The sequence below is a fragment of the Mastigoproctus giganteus genome, chromosome 13, assembly GCF_048544385.1.
Source record: "Mastigoproctus giganteus isolate SK-2022 chromosome 13, ASM4854438v1, whole genome shotgun sequence".
NCBI classification, from domain to species: domain Eukaryota; kingdom Metazoa; phylum Arthropoda; class Arachnida; order Uropygi; family Thelyphonidae; genus Mastigoproctus; species Mastigoproctus giganteus.
Genome location: NC_143587.1, coordinates 99535360 through 99548269, shown reverse-complemented (window position 1 = coordinate 99548269; position 12910 = coordinate 99535360). Strand labels below are relative to the sequence as shown.

The 12910-nt window shown below is 34.0% G+C and overlaps 1 protein-coding gene across 3 annotated transcripts in view; it reads left to right on the top strand.

Moving 5' to 3' along the window:
- Hpf1 (Histone PARylation factor 1) overlaps window positions 1-12910 on the top strand; it is a 56981-nt gene that overhangs the window by 24572 nt on the left and 19499 nt on the right. For all 3 annotated transcript variants that reach the window (XM_090388123.1, XM_090388124.1, XM_090388125.1), the window contains exons 4-5: window positions 1018-1195; window positions 11301-11399. In XM_090388123.1, coding sequence (XP_090244249.1) covers window positions 1018-1195; window positions 11301-11399 — 277 coding nt within the window. The remainder of the gene's footprint in view (window positions 1-1017; window positions 1196-11300; window positions 11400-12910) is intronic.

Genomic DNA, 12910 nt, shown 5'->3' with positions numbered 1-12910 from the left:
GAGATTCAGTTTATATACTTGTCTTTTGATCTTGTGTACTCCTTACTTAAAATCACCTTTTGAAAGTAAAATGTGTAAGAATGAAATATTTATAGCTTTTATTTATAATATATATGTTAAGTTGTTAAGCAAGTTAAATATAACATGTTTAATTTATACAGTACATTTAGTTAAATATAGCATACTACTCGAAGTATACTTTTGGTAAAATGTATGATCAGCTGCCAAAATATTAAGTAATTTAATGTAAAATGTAATTCTAAATTAACTTCATTAAAGTGTACTGCTTGTTTTGATTACCAGTTTGCAACAGTAATTTTAGCATAATACAATACAATTCTTATCATCTCCAAACAAGTGATGGTAGAAAGAAACTTCTGTTACTTAAGGAGAAAACTAGATTATTGTAAACAGAACAGGTGGGAGAGAGTGAGAGAGAGAGAGAGAAGAGAACAAGTGCTTATCACAGTGTGTGGTTTTATGAGCTGTCAATAAATTCATGAAATAATGATAAAAAATAAATTAAGAAAGTCTCTGAGAGAGAGAGAGAAAACTTAGTTCAGTTTATTGGCAATACTGTTTTGTAAACCTTCAGTAAATTCAAGTAACAAAAGTTTAAAAAAAATCAAATAATGAAAATTAAAGTTAAGAAAAAAATTTTAAAATCATGCATGGATATCGGTTCTCAATATCTTGTTCTAAAAATAATTTGTCATAATCCATATAGATATCAGACATGAATCCCATTAAGAATGTGTGGGATCATCTGGAATGACACATCTGAGACAGGACTTGGCAACAAACAAATCTAATGGATCTGAAGTGATTCTTGAAATGGAATGGAATGACATTGCCAAGGACATCAGTGCATACCTAATCAAATCCATGCCATTGCAGGATAACTGGCATCATCAGTGTTAAAAGTGAACCATTCTCTATTTTGGTAGGACAGTATATTTAGTATAGAAAGAAAGCTATAACTGATTATTGCATATTTTGACTTTGTTATTTGTCTAGATGCTTTGATAAATCATCTTGGACTTCATCTAGTTGGACCCTTTGACATTCTGGCAGGAAAAATCACTGATAGTTCACCTGAATTGCTTTGCCATTGGAGATATTATTACGATCCTCCTGAATTCCAAACTGTGATGAAGAAAGATGGTAGTGCACATTACCACATTGGTTACTTCAGGCAAGTTGTTGGAATATATAAACTTTTCTGTTGTCCTTAAATATTTATCACAGAAATTGTAACAACCAATTAAACTTGATTTATTATATTAAGCATATAAGTCAACTTTTGAAACACTAAAAAAAATTGTATAAAATTTCAAAGTAGATTTATATGGCAAGTATAAACTTAAATTAAAGGCATGTGCTTATGGTTATAAAGACATGAATTAATGCCAGCATATTTACAGTTTATTGCATATATATTTTATACAAATATACATTGTTGCCGACCTTTTAAAACCCAGTAATATCACCACATGAAAACAGTTCATTAGGAGTTGTTTCTGGTTTATTTTTCAAGTTCTTTGAAAGTGACATGAATATGTAAGTGTTATAGCAAATACACTTCCATATTCATATTTAGGCATGTAAGTTGGTAGGTTTTCAGCAAACAAAAGGAATGGTTTGGTTATATAATCATACCCTCCTAGTACACACACAATGTCGTGTCCTCACTTATTCTTATAGGTCTTGGGTTTTATGACCTTCTACATAAGAAAGTACTGTGTGCACATGCTGCTCTATTTACAATTTACCTTGCAGTGTATTAAAATGAAATAATATGAACTTTTAAATGAAAGAGTAGAAATAATTTAATTAAAAAGTAGACAGGGTTTTGTTATACATCACTTGGCAAGATACATAAGATGCTATAAAAAAGGGGGGGGGGCTCAACTTATATGGAGAATTTATGATTAAGAATAATATGCCAAAAAGTAGAATTTAACTCATATGAGTTAAATTATATGAGTATTATTAGAGATTATATTAGATTATCCAAGTAAGGAATAAACTTTTAGAAAGTTAAGAATAATAATAATTATCAACAGTGTTAATAAATATTATAAGATATTTTATGAATGTTTGCCATCTATCAGTCAAGTGCTTACTATGATCCTGGAATGTGCTTGTTTCTGTTTTTCTGTAAAAACATTATCATGTAAAACTTTTTTTTTTCATGAGATTAAAGCATTTCATTTTTAAATCCTGTGCCATTACAAAAAGGATAAAGCCCAAAGCACAGTTACATTGCTGTCATAACAGTGACATTATTAACACTTCCCTTATCATGTGGCTGACCCTTCATATAAATATATATATATATATATTTTTTTTTAATCAGTTTGTTGTTGGGTCAAAGCCATTTATTTGACCTCCATTTGATTCTGTATACCAGTATCCCTTGCCAATCATGATCCTTTCCATTTGCATATTCTCTGATTGTTGGGTCAAAGCCATTTATTTGACCTCCATTTGATTCTGTATACCAGTATCCCTTGCCAATCATGATCCCTTCCATTTGCATATTCTCTGATTCAATGTTTCCTTTATATTCACCAGTTTTTCCAATTTCAGTTTTTGTTTTGCACTCCAATTTCACTGTTTGCCAACTAGGTATTGCTTATGAGGTGAGTTGTTCATCTTCAGTAAATTATTGATGATATAAAATTATTAAAATGTAAAAAGACTACATAAAAATTGATATTGTAATAGTATTAAATTGATGAAATTAATAACTGTTTAATAATAAGTTGTATGTATATAAGTTGTTGTATGTAACATTAATCACCTGTTTTATTTATTAATTTTATTAATTTGATTTTATGAATTTACTTTCCTGTAATCCATCTTGATTTATATTCTCTTAAAAGATTTTTGGTTATGGTGACACTTTTCCATTAGTGAGTTCAATTTTCATTTTTTTCCTAAAAATATTAACAGCATTTCTCCTTGGAAGGAATTGAGGTTGATCCTTCTGTTTGTTTGTTGTTTAGTTTTTAGGAGCATTAGCAACTAAGGCCATATTGCTCCAGGGATATGCGGTGGTCATTCCCTGACCTTTCCGCATCCTCCATATTTGGTGGTTACGGGCTCGAACCCCGGTCTAATCATGAAGCGTGTGCTACGCACTGCCACTCCTGCCCACCTGGCTACGGAGGCACCAAGATGATGATCCTTCTGTAACTGTTTGGGATTACTGGAAAGATTTTAGTACCCTAACAGCCACAGAACCTTAAAGTATCATATGATCATATGACAAAGTTAAAGATAACATTGAACTGTTCCTGGAAGAAACTGTGGCCAGAATTGTTGGCAATTTTCAAGGCCTTTCTGTCATTAGAGGAGAGATATATGGATGAATGTTAATCTTACTATGAATGTTATAGGAGAAGGATTATAAAATTTACTTGAAGGAGAGATGAAAGAGCTGTTGGAAGCACAGGTGAAACAACTGTCTAGTGAAGATCTAATCAACTTTGTCAGTAGGAAAAGTAAAGTGAATAAGAAACAGTGAATGTTAACAATAATCAATAGCCAATAAAACAGCAGGGGCTTCAGAAATCAAATTAACACCTGCACACATGTCAATGGTGTATGTATGAGGCTGCATAAGCAAATGAATCTTCTGACTTTAGAATGGCATGTGGGGAATGATGATATTTAAAATTAATGAGAAGCTGAAGCTAGAACAGAAACTTAAAACATTAAGCGGTATATTATTATTATTATTATTATTATTATTAGCTATGTGGTGCAAGGAAGCCTGAGGCTTATGCTGTACCAGCCAAAAAAAAAAAAATCCCGAGTCACCTTGAGAGAGAGAGAGAGAGTCAAAAGTAGTAGGAAGAGAAGAATGATAATATCCAGCTCAGGACCCTGGGTGTGCTAAGCCCATACGCAACAGATGTGAGTCCTTGGCAGTGTATAGTGAAAAGCACATGCACGGTTCAGACCAAGTACTTTTGTACTTAGACTGAACTATGCTTGTAGCAATGTTAGGCATGTTGCTAATAAAATGAGTGCATTTCAGCTCTTGGCTGGGACAGCTAATGTGGATGTAGTATGTTTAATGGAAACTTTGTATCATACAGAAATAGGAGACCATGAGTTTTACTATGGCACATGAAAAGTATAGTTTGGAAGGAGAGAAGAGATGGGGGATTATATTACTTATCAAAAATAGCTTGTGTTAGAAAGAGCATTCCCATATTCAGAACTAACATGTGCCATCTATATGTCTGTGAGGTGGTAGAAAGCATAAGGAAAGTGAGAGTGGGAATATGTTACAGACAAGAAGACTGAAGGACAATGAAATTCTATGCAGATGGGAAGGGCAAGAAATCACAAGTTCCTTGTTATGGGGGATTTTGATATGCCTGTTATTGATTGAAACACTTGGGAACTGAACATGGAGAGCAAAATATTTAAATAAACTAGATGATTATCTTTATACGCAAAGTAATAGAGGCATGAATTTGTATTTTGACCTGATCATAGCATGCAGTTGAGATGGTATTATAAGGTTGACAGTACAGGAACATTAGCTGAGAGTGATCGTGGAGTGCTAGGGTGACAAGTGAGATCTTGGTTGTTAAAGGGAAAGGCAAGATTTCAATTTCTGGACAGGGGACTGTGACAGTTTAAGAGGCTAAATACAGATGAATTATGGAATAACTCGAAAGCTGCCATCACAGACACTATAAATATGCATTTATAGATTATAAATTGTATGTAGATATTATAGATTATATATAGGTATTATAGATTATTAATTATATATAGATTATAGACTATATAAAGGCACTCCCCGACTTACGTAAGGGTTGCATTCTGCTGAACTCTATGTAAGTCGAGTTTTACGTAAGTCGGAATTTCCCTAAAGGCTTATGCAGCACTCACAACTATGCACACTGAATTTGATTGAAGCAAAAAAGAAATGTTTAATGAACATATAAATAGAATTATGTATTCAATTTTTTTTTATCTCATTTGTAGGTAAAATTACAAAAAAAAAGGGAGGGGACAGGCATAACGTTAGCAAGTTTTACCTTTCGAGCATCATTGCCAGAATCAACATCTCCAACTGATAAGTACGCCACCACTGCAGAGGTTGAGGGCTGTAGAAATTTAGACTGGTTTTTTTCCAACGCATCACAAAATTTCTCTGCTGCTGCAAAATTGGCACTGACGACTTCACTGCATACTTTAACGTGGAAACCAGCGCGATACTTGTACCTATAAAACCACCCGTTGCTTGCCACGAACTTGGCTTGAGGTTCGGCATACTTTATTCTTAATATCTTCATAAATATTTGTTGCTTTTGCTTGAATGGCCATTAGACTCAGGGGTGCTCACTTCTGAATCTGATTTTCTACCCATAATATTAATAGCTTTTCTATCTTTGATATAGCACCCGAATGCTGTTTTGTGATCACTGTTGATCGTAAAATGATGAACATGTCTTGATAATTTAACATATTCTTTTACACGCGCACTGTCCTTTAAAATAGCATTTATGGTTGAAGCAGCTAGACCTAATTCCCGTTCAGTAGATGACAAACTTTGTCCTGCTTCGTACTTCTTAATCATTTTCATCTTCATTTCTAAATCAATTTTGTTTCATTTCTACCACTTGCACTTTTCGTCGGTCACTTTCCCGTCATCATTGTAATAAGTAAATAGGAATGAAGAGAAAATGTATTTGTTTTTTATATGATTGAAGATTTCGGTGAAGGGGGAAACATTTCAACAATTCCAGTTATCGGGATTATCGCAAATGCAATAAGATCAACTTTACTACCCATTTATACTAAAAAATGAAAGCAAATGCTTAAAAAACGGTATTCACCTTGTATAAATCTGCAATAAATTTATTGGTAGATGGTGGCTAAATTTAGGTTGGAAGAAGCATTAAAAAGAACTAAGGCAGAGAATGGGGTGAAAATATTTTAAACAGATTTTAAAATGAGCGCAAGGAAGTAGAAGTGCAGATCTCCAATCCTTGGTTGTCATAAAGAGGTTAAAGGACGCGAATGAAAAAATGAAAAAAAGAGAAGACCGGTGGTACCAATAGTCGTTACGAGAGACTTTCGTTGAATAAACCGTCATCAGTTGGCAAATGGGAGAGAAGTGAGCACGTGTTGTATTTAAAGTTTATCTATACTCTCGTGATGCTCTTTTTGATACTTGGGAACTTTTGCGGCGAGAGGTTCTAAGCCGGTGAGAGGTTGAAGGGAAGTTTAGCGTTAATAATATTGAGATTGGAATGGTGTCGGTACCATTCGATGGTGAGGGCTTCATATTGAAAAATTCTGTAGCTCGATCTAAGTTTAATAATAGTGATAGCAGAGTCAACAAGGAGGGTGTGGTTGTGGGTTTGAGCGTGGGTTGTTAACTCAGTGCAGAATTGACTTGTCCTGAAACTGTTGAAGTGGTAGTATGCGCGGGTATTGGAAGTTGTAGAGGAACCGAATTTGGTGGTAGTGCTGCCGATGTAACAGGTGTTGCAGTTTGGTTGGCATTTTATGAGATATATTATATTATTGAGACCATCGATGGGATATTTGTGTGTATCTTTATAAGAATTAAATACGGAACCTAGTTTATTGTAAGTAGAGAAGGTGAGGGAGACGTCGGTATCTTTGACTGTACGTCAGAATTGTGCTGCGAGTTCACTATGGTAAGGGAGAACTATGCGAGTATTTGTCTTGTTACTGTGTCTGGTGGGGTTATTAATATTGTTTTTAACGGTAGATATTGTGTGTTGGATGAGTTGAGGGGGGGTAGCTCCTGGCTATGAATTTATCAGTAAGGCATTGAAGTTCATTGTGTAGATCGTTTTGTGAAGAGCTGAATTTGATAGCATTGTAGATTTGGTTGTGTAGGACGGCTTTTTTGGTACTAAGGGGATGATGTGAAGTGAAATGTATATATTTACCGGTATGCATGTTTTTTCTGAAAATCTTGGTATTTAAATTTGTGTCTGTTGTATAAATAGTGAGATTAAGAAAATTAATCTGGTTGTCCGTAGCGATTTCGAGGGTAAGGTTTAGCCTATCATGTATTGTATTGAATTTTAAAAAAAGATTGTCTATGGTTGTTCTGTTGCCTGTTATTAGGATATCATCGGCGTAGCATATGTATAATTTAATTTCAGAAGGGAAAGGTTGTAAAATTTGGTTTCAATAGTGGTGAGATAAATTTCAGAAAAGGGAGCAGAAATGCCTAAACCCATTGGTAAACTGAATGTTTGTCAATAGATTTTATTATTAAATCTAAAATATCTAGCGTCTAGTAAAAGAGTGGTAAGTTCAAGGATGTGGTCAAATGAAAGAGGTACGTTTTGTTAAAGTGTCACCAGCTGTTAGAAGTACGCGTAATGCTTGTAGGGTGAAAGGAATATGCACATTAGTGTATAGGGATATGACGTCAAAAGAAGCTAATACGTCTTCGTCGGATATGGTGGTGTTGCTGATTTTTTGGAATGCTTGGTTGGGATTATTAATTTTGAATGTAGAGAATCGAGTGAGTGGGGATATAATTTTGACAAGGAAGGTTGATAAATTAGCAAAAGCTGATCTACTTGTTGTTGTTTGTTATTTGGTTTTTAGGAGCATTAGCAACTAAGGCCATATTGCTCCGGGGATATGCGGTGGTCATTCCCTGACCTTTCCACATCCTCCATATTTGGTGGTCACGGGCTTGAACCCCAGTCTAATCAAGAAGCGTGTGCTACGCACTGCCACTCCTGCCTACCTGGCTACGGAGGTGCTGCCAGCTGATCTACTAAAAGAAACGATAGGTCTTAGTGGGTGGCCAGGTTTGTGTAACTTGGTTATTCCAAACATGTGGGGCAGAATGTTGTTGCAAATACCTATCTGTTGTAATGTAAAGAGGTTGGTTTCTTTGTTCTGTCTGAGTTTTCTGAGAATTGTATCAAGTTTATTTTTAAGTTTTGTAATGTTGTGGTTGCTGTCATTTGTATATGTATCTTGGTCGGCTAAAATTAATTCCATTTTTTTCTGTGTAGGTGTTCTTGTCCAGGATAACGATTGTGTCTCCTTTGTCAGCTTTTTGGATGATGATATTTGTGATTTTGCTTAGTCTTTGTAAATCCGAGAGTTGTTGTTTTTTTATGTTAGGGAGGAATGTGAGTTTAGAATTTATTATCCTGTTAGACTGGTGTATAAGTCGCCACTTATCGAGTTTAGACTGGAGTTCGATTATACAATCTTTTTTGGATAGTGTTGTTCTTTAATGTAAAAATTGAAGCCAAATTCTAGGCCGGAGAGTTCGGAAGGGGTAAAGGATTTTGAAGAGAGGTTAACGGTGGAGATTTTTGGGGGGGGTTTTGGATGTGTGTGTGTTCCATTTTTTGAGGTGTTTTTGTGCTATGTGTTGGATGGTGGCGTTGATACGTATATTGTTGTGGTTAATATATTCAATCCAGGCGTCCGGTGGCATGTCTCTTTTGAGAAAGAATCGTAATTGGTGTATACAGTTTAAAAGTTGGTGTTTTTTGTTAAATCTTTTCTTAAGTTCTTCACGTATGATCGCGATTGACGTGCGGTGTGTGATATGTGGGTATTTTTTAGTTATTTTTGGGAAAAATGCGGGCAAATTTGGGGATGACGTTGTGATATCAGCATTTTTGTAGGAAAGCTATGTGTAATTTGTTGGAGAAATATTTGATAAGCGCTTGGAAGAGTTGTATTTTCCTATCAGGCATGTCTAAGAGCATCAGAGATGAGATTAGAAATATATAAAAGGTATTGATCCGGTGCAGATAAGGTGTTGATTATGACGTTAAAATATCTTATAAGTTTGACAATAGTGAAATTATAGTAATCTTATAATACCGTGATAAATCTGACTAAAAAATGAATAGCAAATGCTTAAAAAATGGTACTCACCTTGCATAAATCTGCAATAAATTTATTGGTAGATTGGTGGCTAAATTTAGGTTGGAAGAAGCATTAAAAAGAACTAAGGCAGAGAATGGGGTGAAAATATTTTAAACAGATTTTAAAATGAGTGCAAGGAAGTAGAAGTGCAGATCTCCAATCCTTGGTTGTCATAAAGAGGTTAAAGGACGCGAACGAAAAAAATGAAAAAAAGAGAAGACCAGTCTAACAGGATAATAAATTCTAAACTCACATATCTCCCTAACAAAAAAAAACAACTCTCGGATTTACAAAGACAAAGCAAAACCCCAAATATCATCATCCAAAAAGCTGACAAAGGAGACACAATCGTTATCCTGGACAAGAACACCTACACAGAAAAAATGGAATTAATTTTAGCTGACCAAGATACATATACAAATGACAGCAACCACAACATTACAGAACTTAAAAATAAACTTGACACAATTCTCAGAAAACTCAGACAGAACAAAGAAATCAACCTCTTTACATTACAACAGATAGGTATTCGCAACAACATTCTGCCCCACATGTTCGGAATAACCAAGTTACACAAACCTGGCCACCCACTAAGACCTATCGTTTCTTTTAGTAAATCAGCTTTTGCTAATTTATCCACCTTCCTTGTCAAAATTATATCCCCACTCACTCGATTCTCTACATTCAAAATTAATAATCCCAACCAAGCATTCCAAAAAATCAGCAACACCACCATATCCGACGAAGACGTATTAGCTTCTTTTGACGTCATATCCCTATACACTAATGTGCATATTCCTTTCACCCTACAAGCATTACGCGTACTTCTAACAGCTGATGACACTTTAACGAAACGTACCTCTTTCAGTTGACCACATCCTTGAACTTACCACTCTTTTACTAGACGCTAGATATTTTAGATTTAATAATAAAATTTATCGACAAACATTCAGTTTACCAATGAGTTTAGGCATTTCTGCCCCCCTTTCTGAAATTTATCTTGCCACTATTGAAAACCAAATTTTACAACCTTTCCTTTCTGAAACTAAATTTTACATACACTACGCCGATGATATCCTAATAATAGGCAACAGAACAACCATAGACAATCTTTTTTTAAATTTCAATACAATACATTACAGGCTAAACCTTACCCTCGAAATCACTACGGACAACCAGATTAATTTTCTTAATCTCACTATTTATACAACAGACACAAATTTAAATACCAAGATTTTCAGAAAAAACACGCACACCGGTAAATATCTACATTTCACTTCACATCATCCCCTTAGTACCAAAAAAGCTGTCCTGCACAACCAAATCTACAACGCTATCGAATTCAGCTCTTCACAAAACAATCTACACAATGAACTTCAATACCTTACTGATAAATTCATAGCCAGGAGCTACCCCCCTTCAACTCATCCAACACACAATATCCACCGTTAAAAACCATATTAATAACCCCACCAGACACAGTAACAAGACAAATGCTCGCATAGTTCTCCCTTACCATAGTGAACTCGCAGCACAATTCCGACATACATTCATTTTTAATGCTTCTTCCAACCTAAATTTAGCCACAATCTACCAATAAATTTATTGCAGATTTATACAAGGTGAGTACCATTTTTTAAGCATTTGCTATTCATTTTTTAGTCAGATTTATCACGGTATTATAAGATTACTATAATTTCACTATTACCCATTTATAATAAACTGCATTAACAGAAAAGCCCAATAAACCAGAAAGTACAAATTGTTTTTATTGTTTTATGGTTGTGATCTCTAAAAATGTTCTTCAGAAAAATATCAACAAAGGCATTCAAAATTGATTCTTATAATGGAACATATGAGAACGATGAAAGGGTAGTGCTCCATTATAAAAATGACTTTTTAGAGAGATAAATAGTTTAGTTATGTAGCGAAAATTTCAACTTCCGAAGTTTTGGAATAAATTACCAAAAAAGAACAATATGTTACTGAGTTCACATTGCTATGTTTTCACAATACCTCCATTTATTCCTGCGGGATGCAAAATACATTGCCACGATTTTTTTTAAGTTTGCACTGGCCGGCAAAAACTTACGTAAAGTTGAATTTCCATAAGTTGGGGAGTGTCTGTATAGGTATTATTAATTATATATAGATATAGGGTGGAAAAAAGAGAACAGATATAGGGTGGCAAAGAAATTTTCTTTGCATTACATTACTTTACCTTTCTTCACTTTCTGCTAAATGCTTATTTGGAAAATTCTTTCAAATTAAAGGAATACAGAATCCCATACAGTTTTTTTTTTTTAATACTTTTTGTTAATTTTTGTGTCATTCCCTTATATAGTTAAAATGAGAATAACCAAAAATTAATATTTCAGAGATACACCAAAGGGCAGCCCTGTTTTTGTTGCCTCGAATTCTGCATCCATAGATTGTATTTTTAGGCCACTGGGTGACAATATCTTTGCAGCTGTACGGTAAGTAATATATTTTCCAGTGAATATGTATATAATGTTTCTCATATACCAATATTTAATCTAAAGGCTGATGTGCAGGGCCTGATAGGCCATTTTCAGATGTAACATTTTTTTGAATGCTGAATTTAAGTTTATATTGTGTGTGTGTTTATACCCTTCCCTTTCAACTGCTACTCATCATTAAATTTTTTGTTTCAGTTGTTTGCATTCACATAATTTGCATTAATCTTTTTCCTGTAATTATATGTTTAAGAACTATGAATTTTCAGTGGTGTAAAATCTTCAAGCAAAATCAAAGGACAGATTAACATATTACTTACCTGTGCCATAACATAATTAATGATCCTAAGAGATTAGTAGTTGATGACAATGATTTGATTTATCAGTGAATTATAGGATTGATGCAGTACTACATACAAACTTGAGTTATTACTGCTGTTTCGTTGACATGAAAATGCCTTATGTGCAGCTTTAGAAATCACTGCAATCAATTCTCAACTAGAATAGTTTTCAATGAAAGTACCAAGATTTAAGTGCCTTAAATACTGGATTTGAATTCCAACTTCCTAACTTTGTCTAAAAAGGAAGTTTTGGCCTGTTTTCTATCCCCCCCCCCCACACACACACAACCCTCTGAACATAATTTCGTTATCTAGGACCTCAAGGCTAGTTGTTTTTTACTAATTTTCTAATTTGTTTCTCTTCCAAAATTGTTAGATAATGCTGGGTGGGAGAGAAGTCCTGTTTCTTTTCCTTTTTTGCTTTTGGTCCCTCAGTTTGAAATAATGCTATGCCCCCATAGTTATATAAAAACACCCATAAAACATTATTGCTTACCCTAAATGAATGAAGATAGCTGAAAAGTGATAATCTCATTTCAGGTCAATCCATTTGTTTGCTTGCCTCTTCTAAAAAAGATATAATGGGAAATGAGGTTAAACTTTATAAGTTCAATGAATTGGTTCACTTTTGGTTTTGATCTGAGGTTTTATGGATCATTTTTATTCAGGATGGATGTTGCTTATTTTGAAAAAAATTTTCAGGTACCTTTTGTTCCATTTTATTTTTTATTTTTCTTTCTTTTATTTCTAGTTACCTAGTGTATTCCTTTGAATATAAGGTTTAATGAAATGATTTTTTATGAAAAGTTAATTGAATTATTTATGATAGTGTATTTTAGTGGATTATTTCATAATGCATACTAAAATATTCCACTTTCATTTTGCCACAGGAATATTGCCTTTCATCTTTTTAACATTATGTAGTGCCATTATTCTTCTAAGTTCTGTGATATAGTTTAATGTAAGCAAAAATAATGCAGCTCTCAACCCATATTTTGGTTGCAGCAGCCTCCACCAAAACACTACACATTACGCAGTTTTGGGTACTACATTTTGGGCTCCACTTGTATAAATGTTATTCTGTTTCATTTTTTCTTAATTTTTATTTAATTAATTTTCAGACAGGATATACACCTCTTGGCATCTCATATTATAGAAATAAGTCACAGC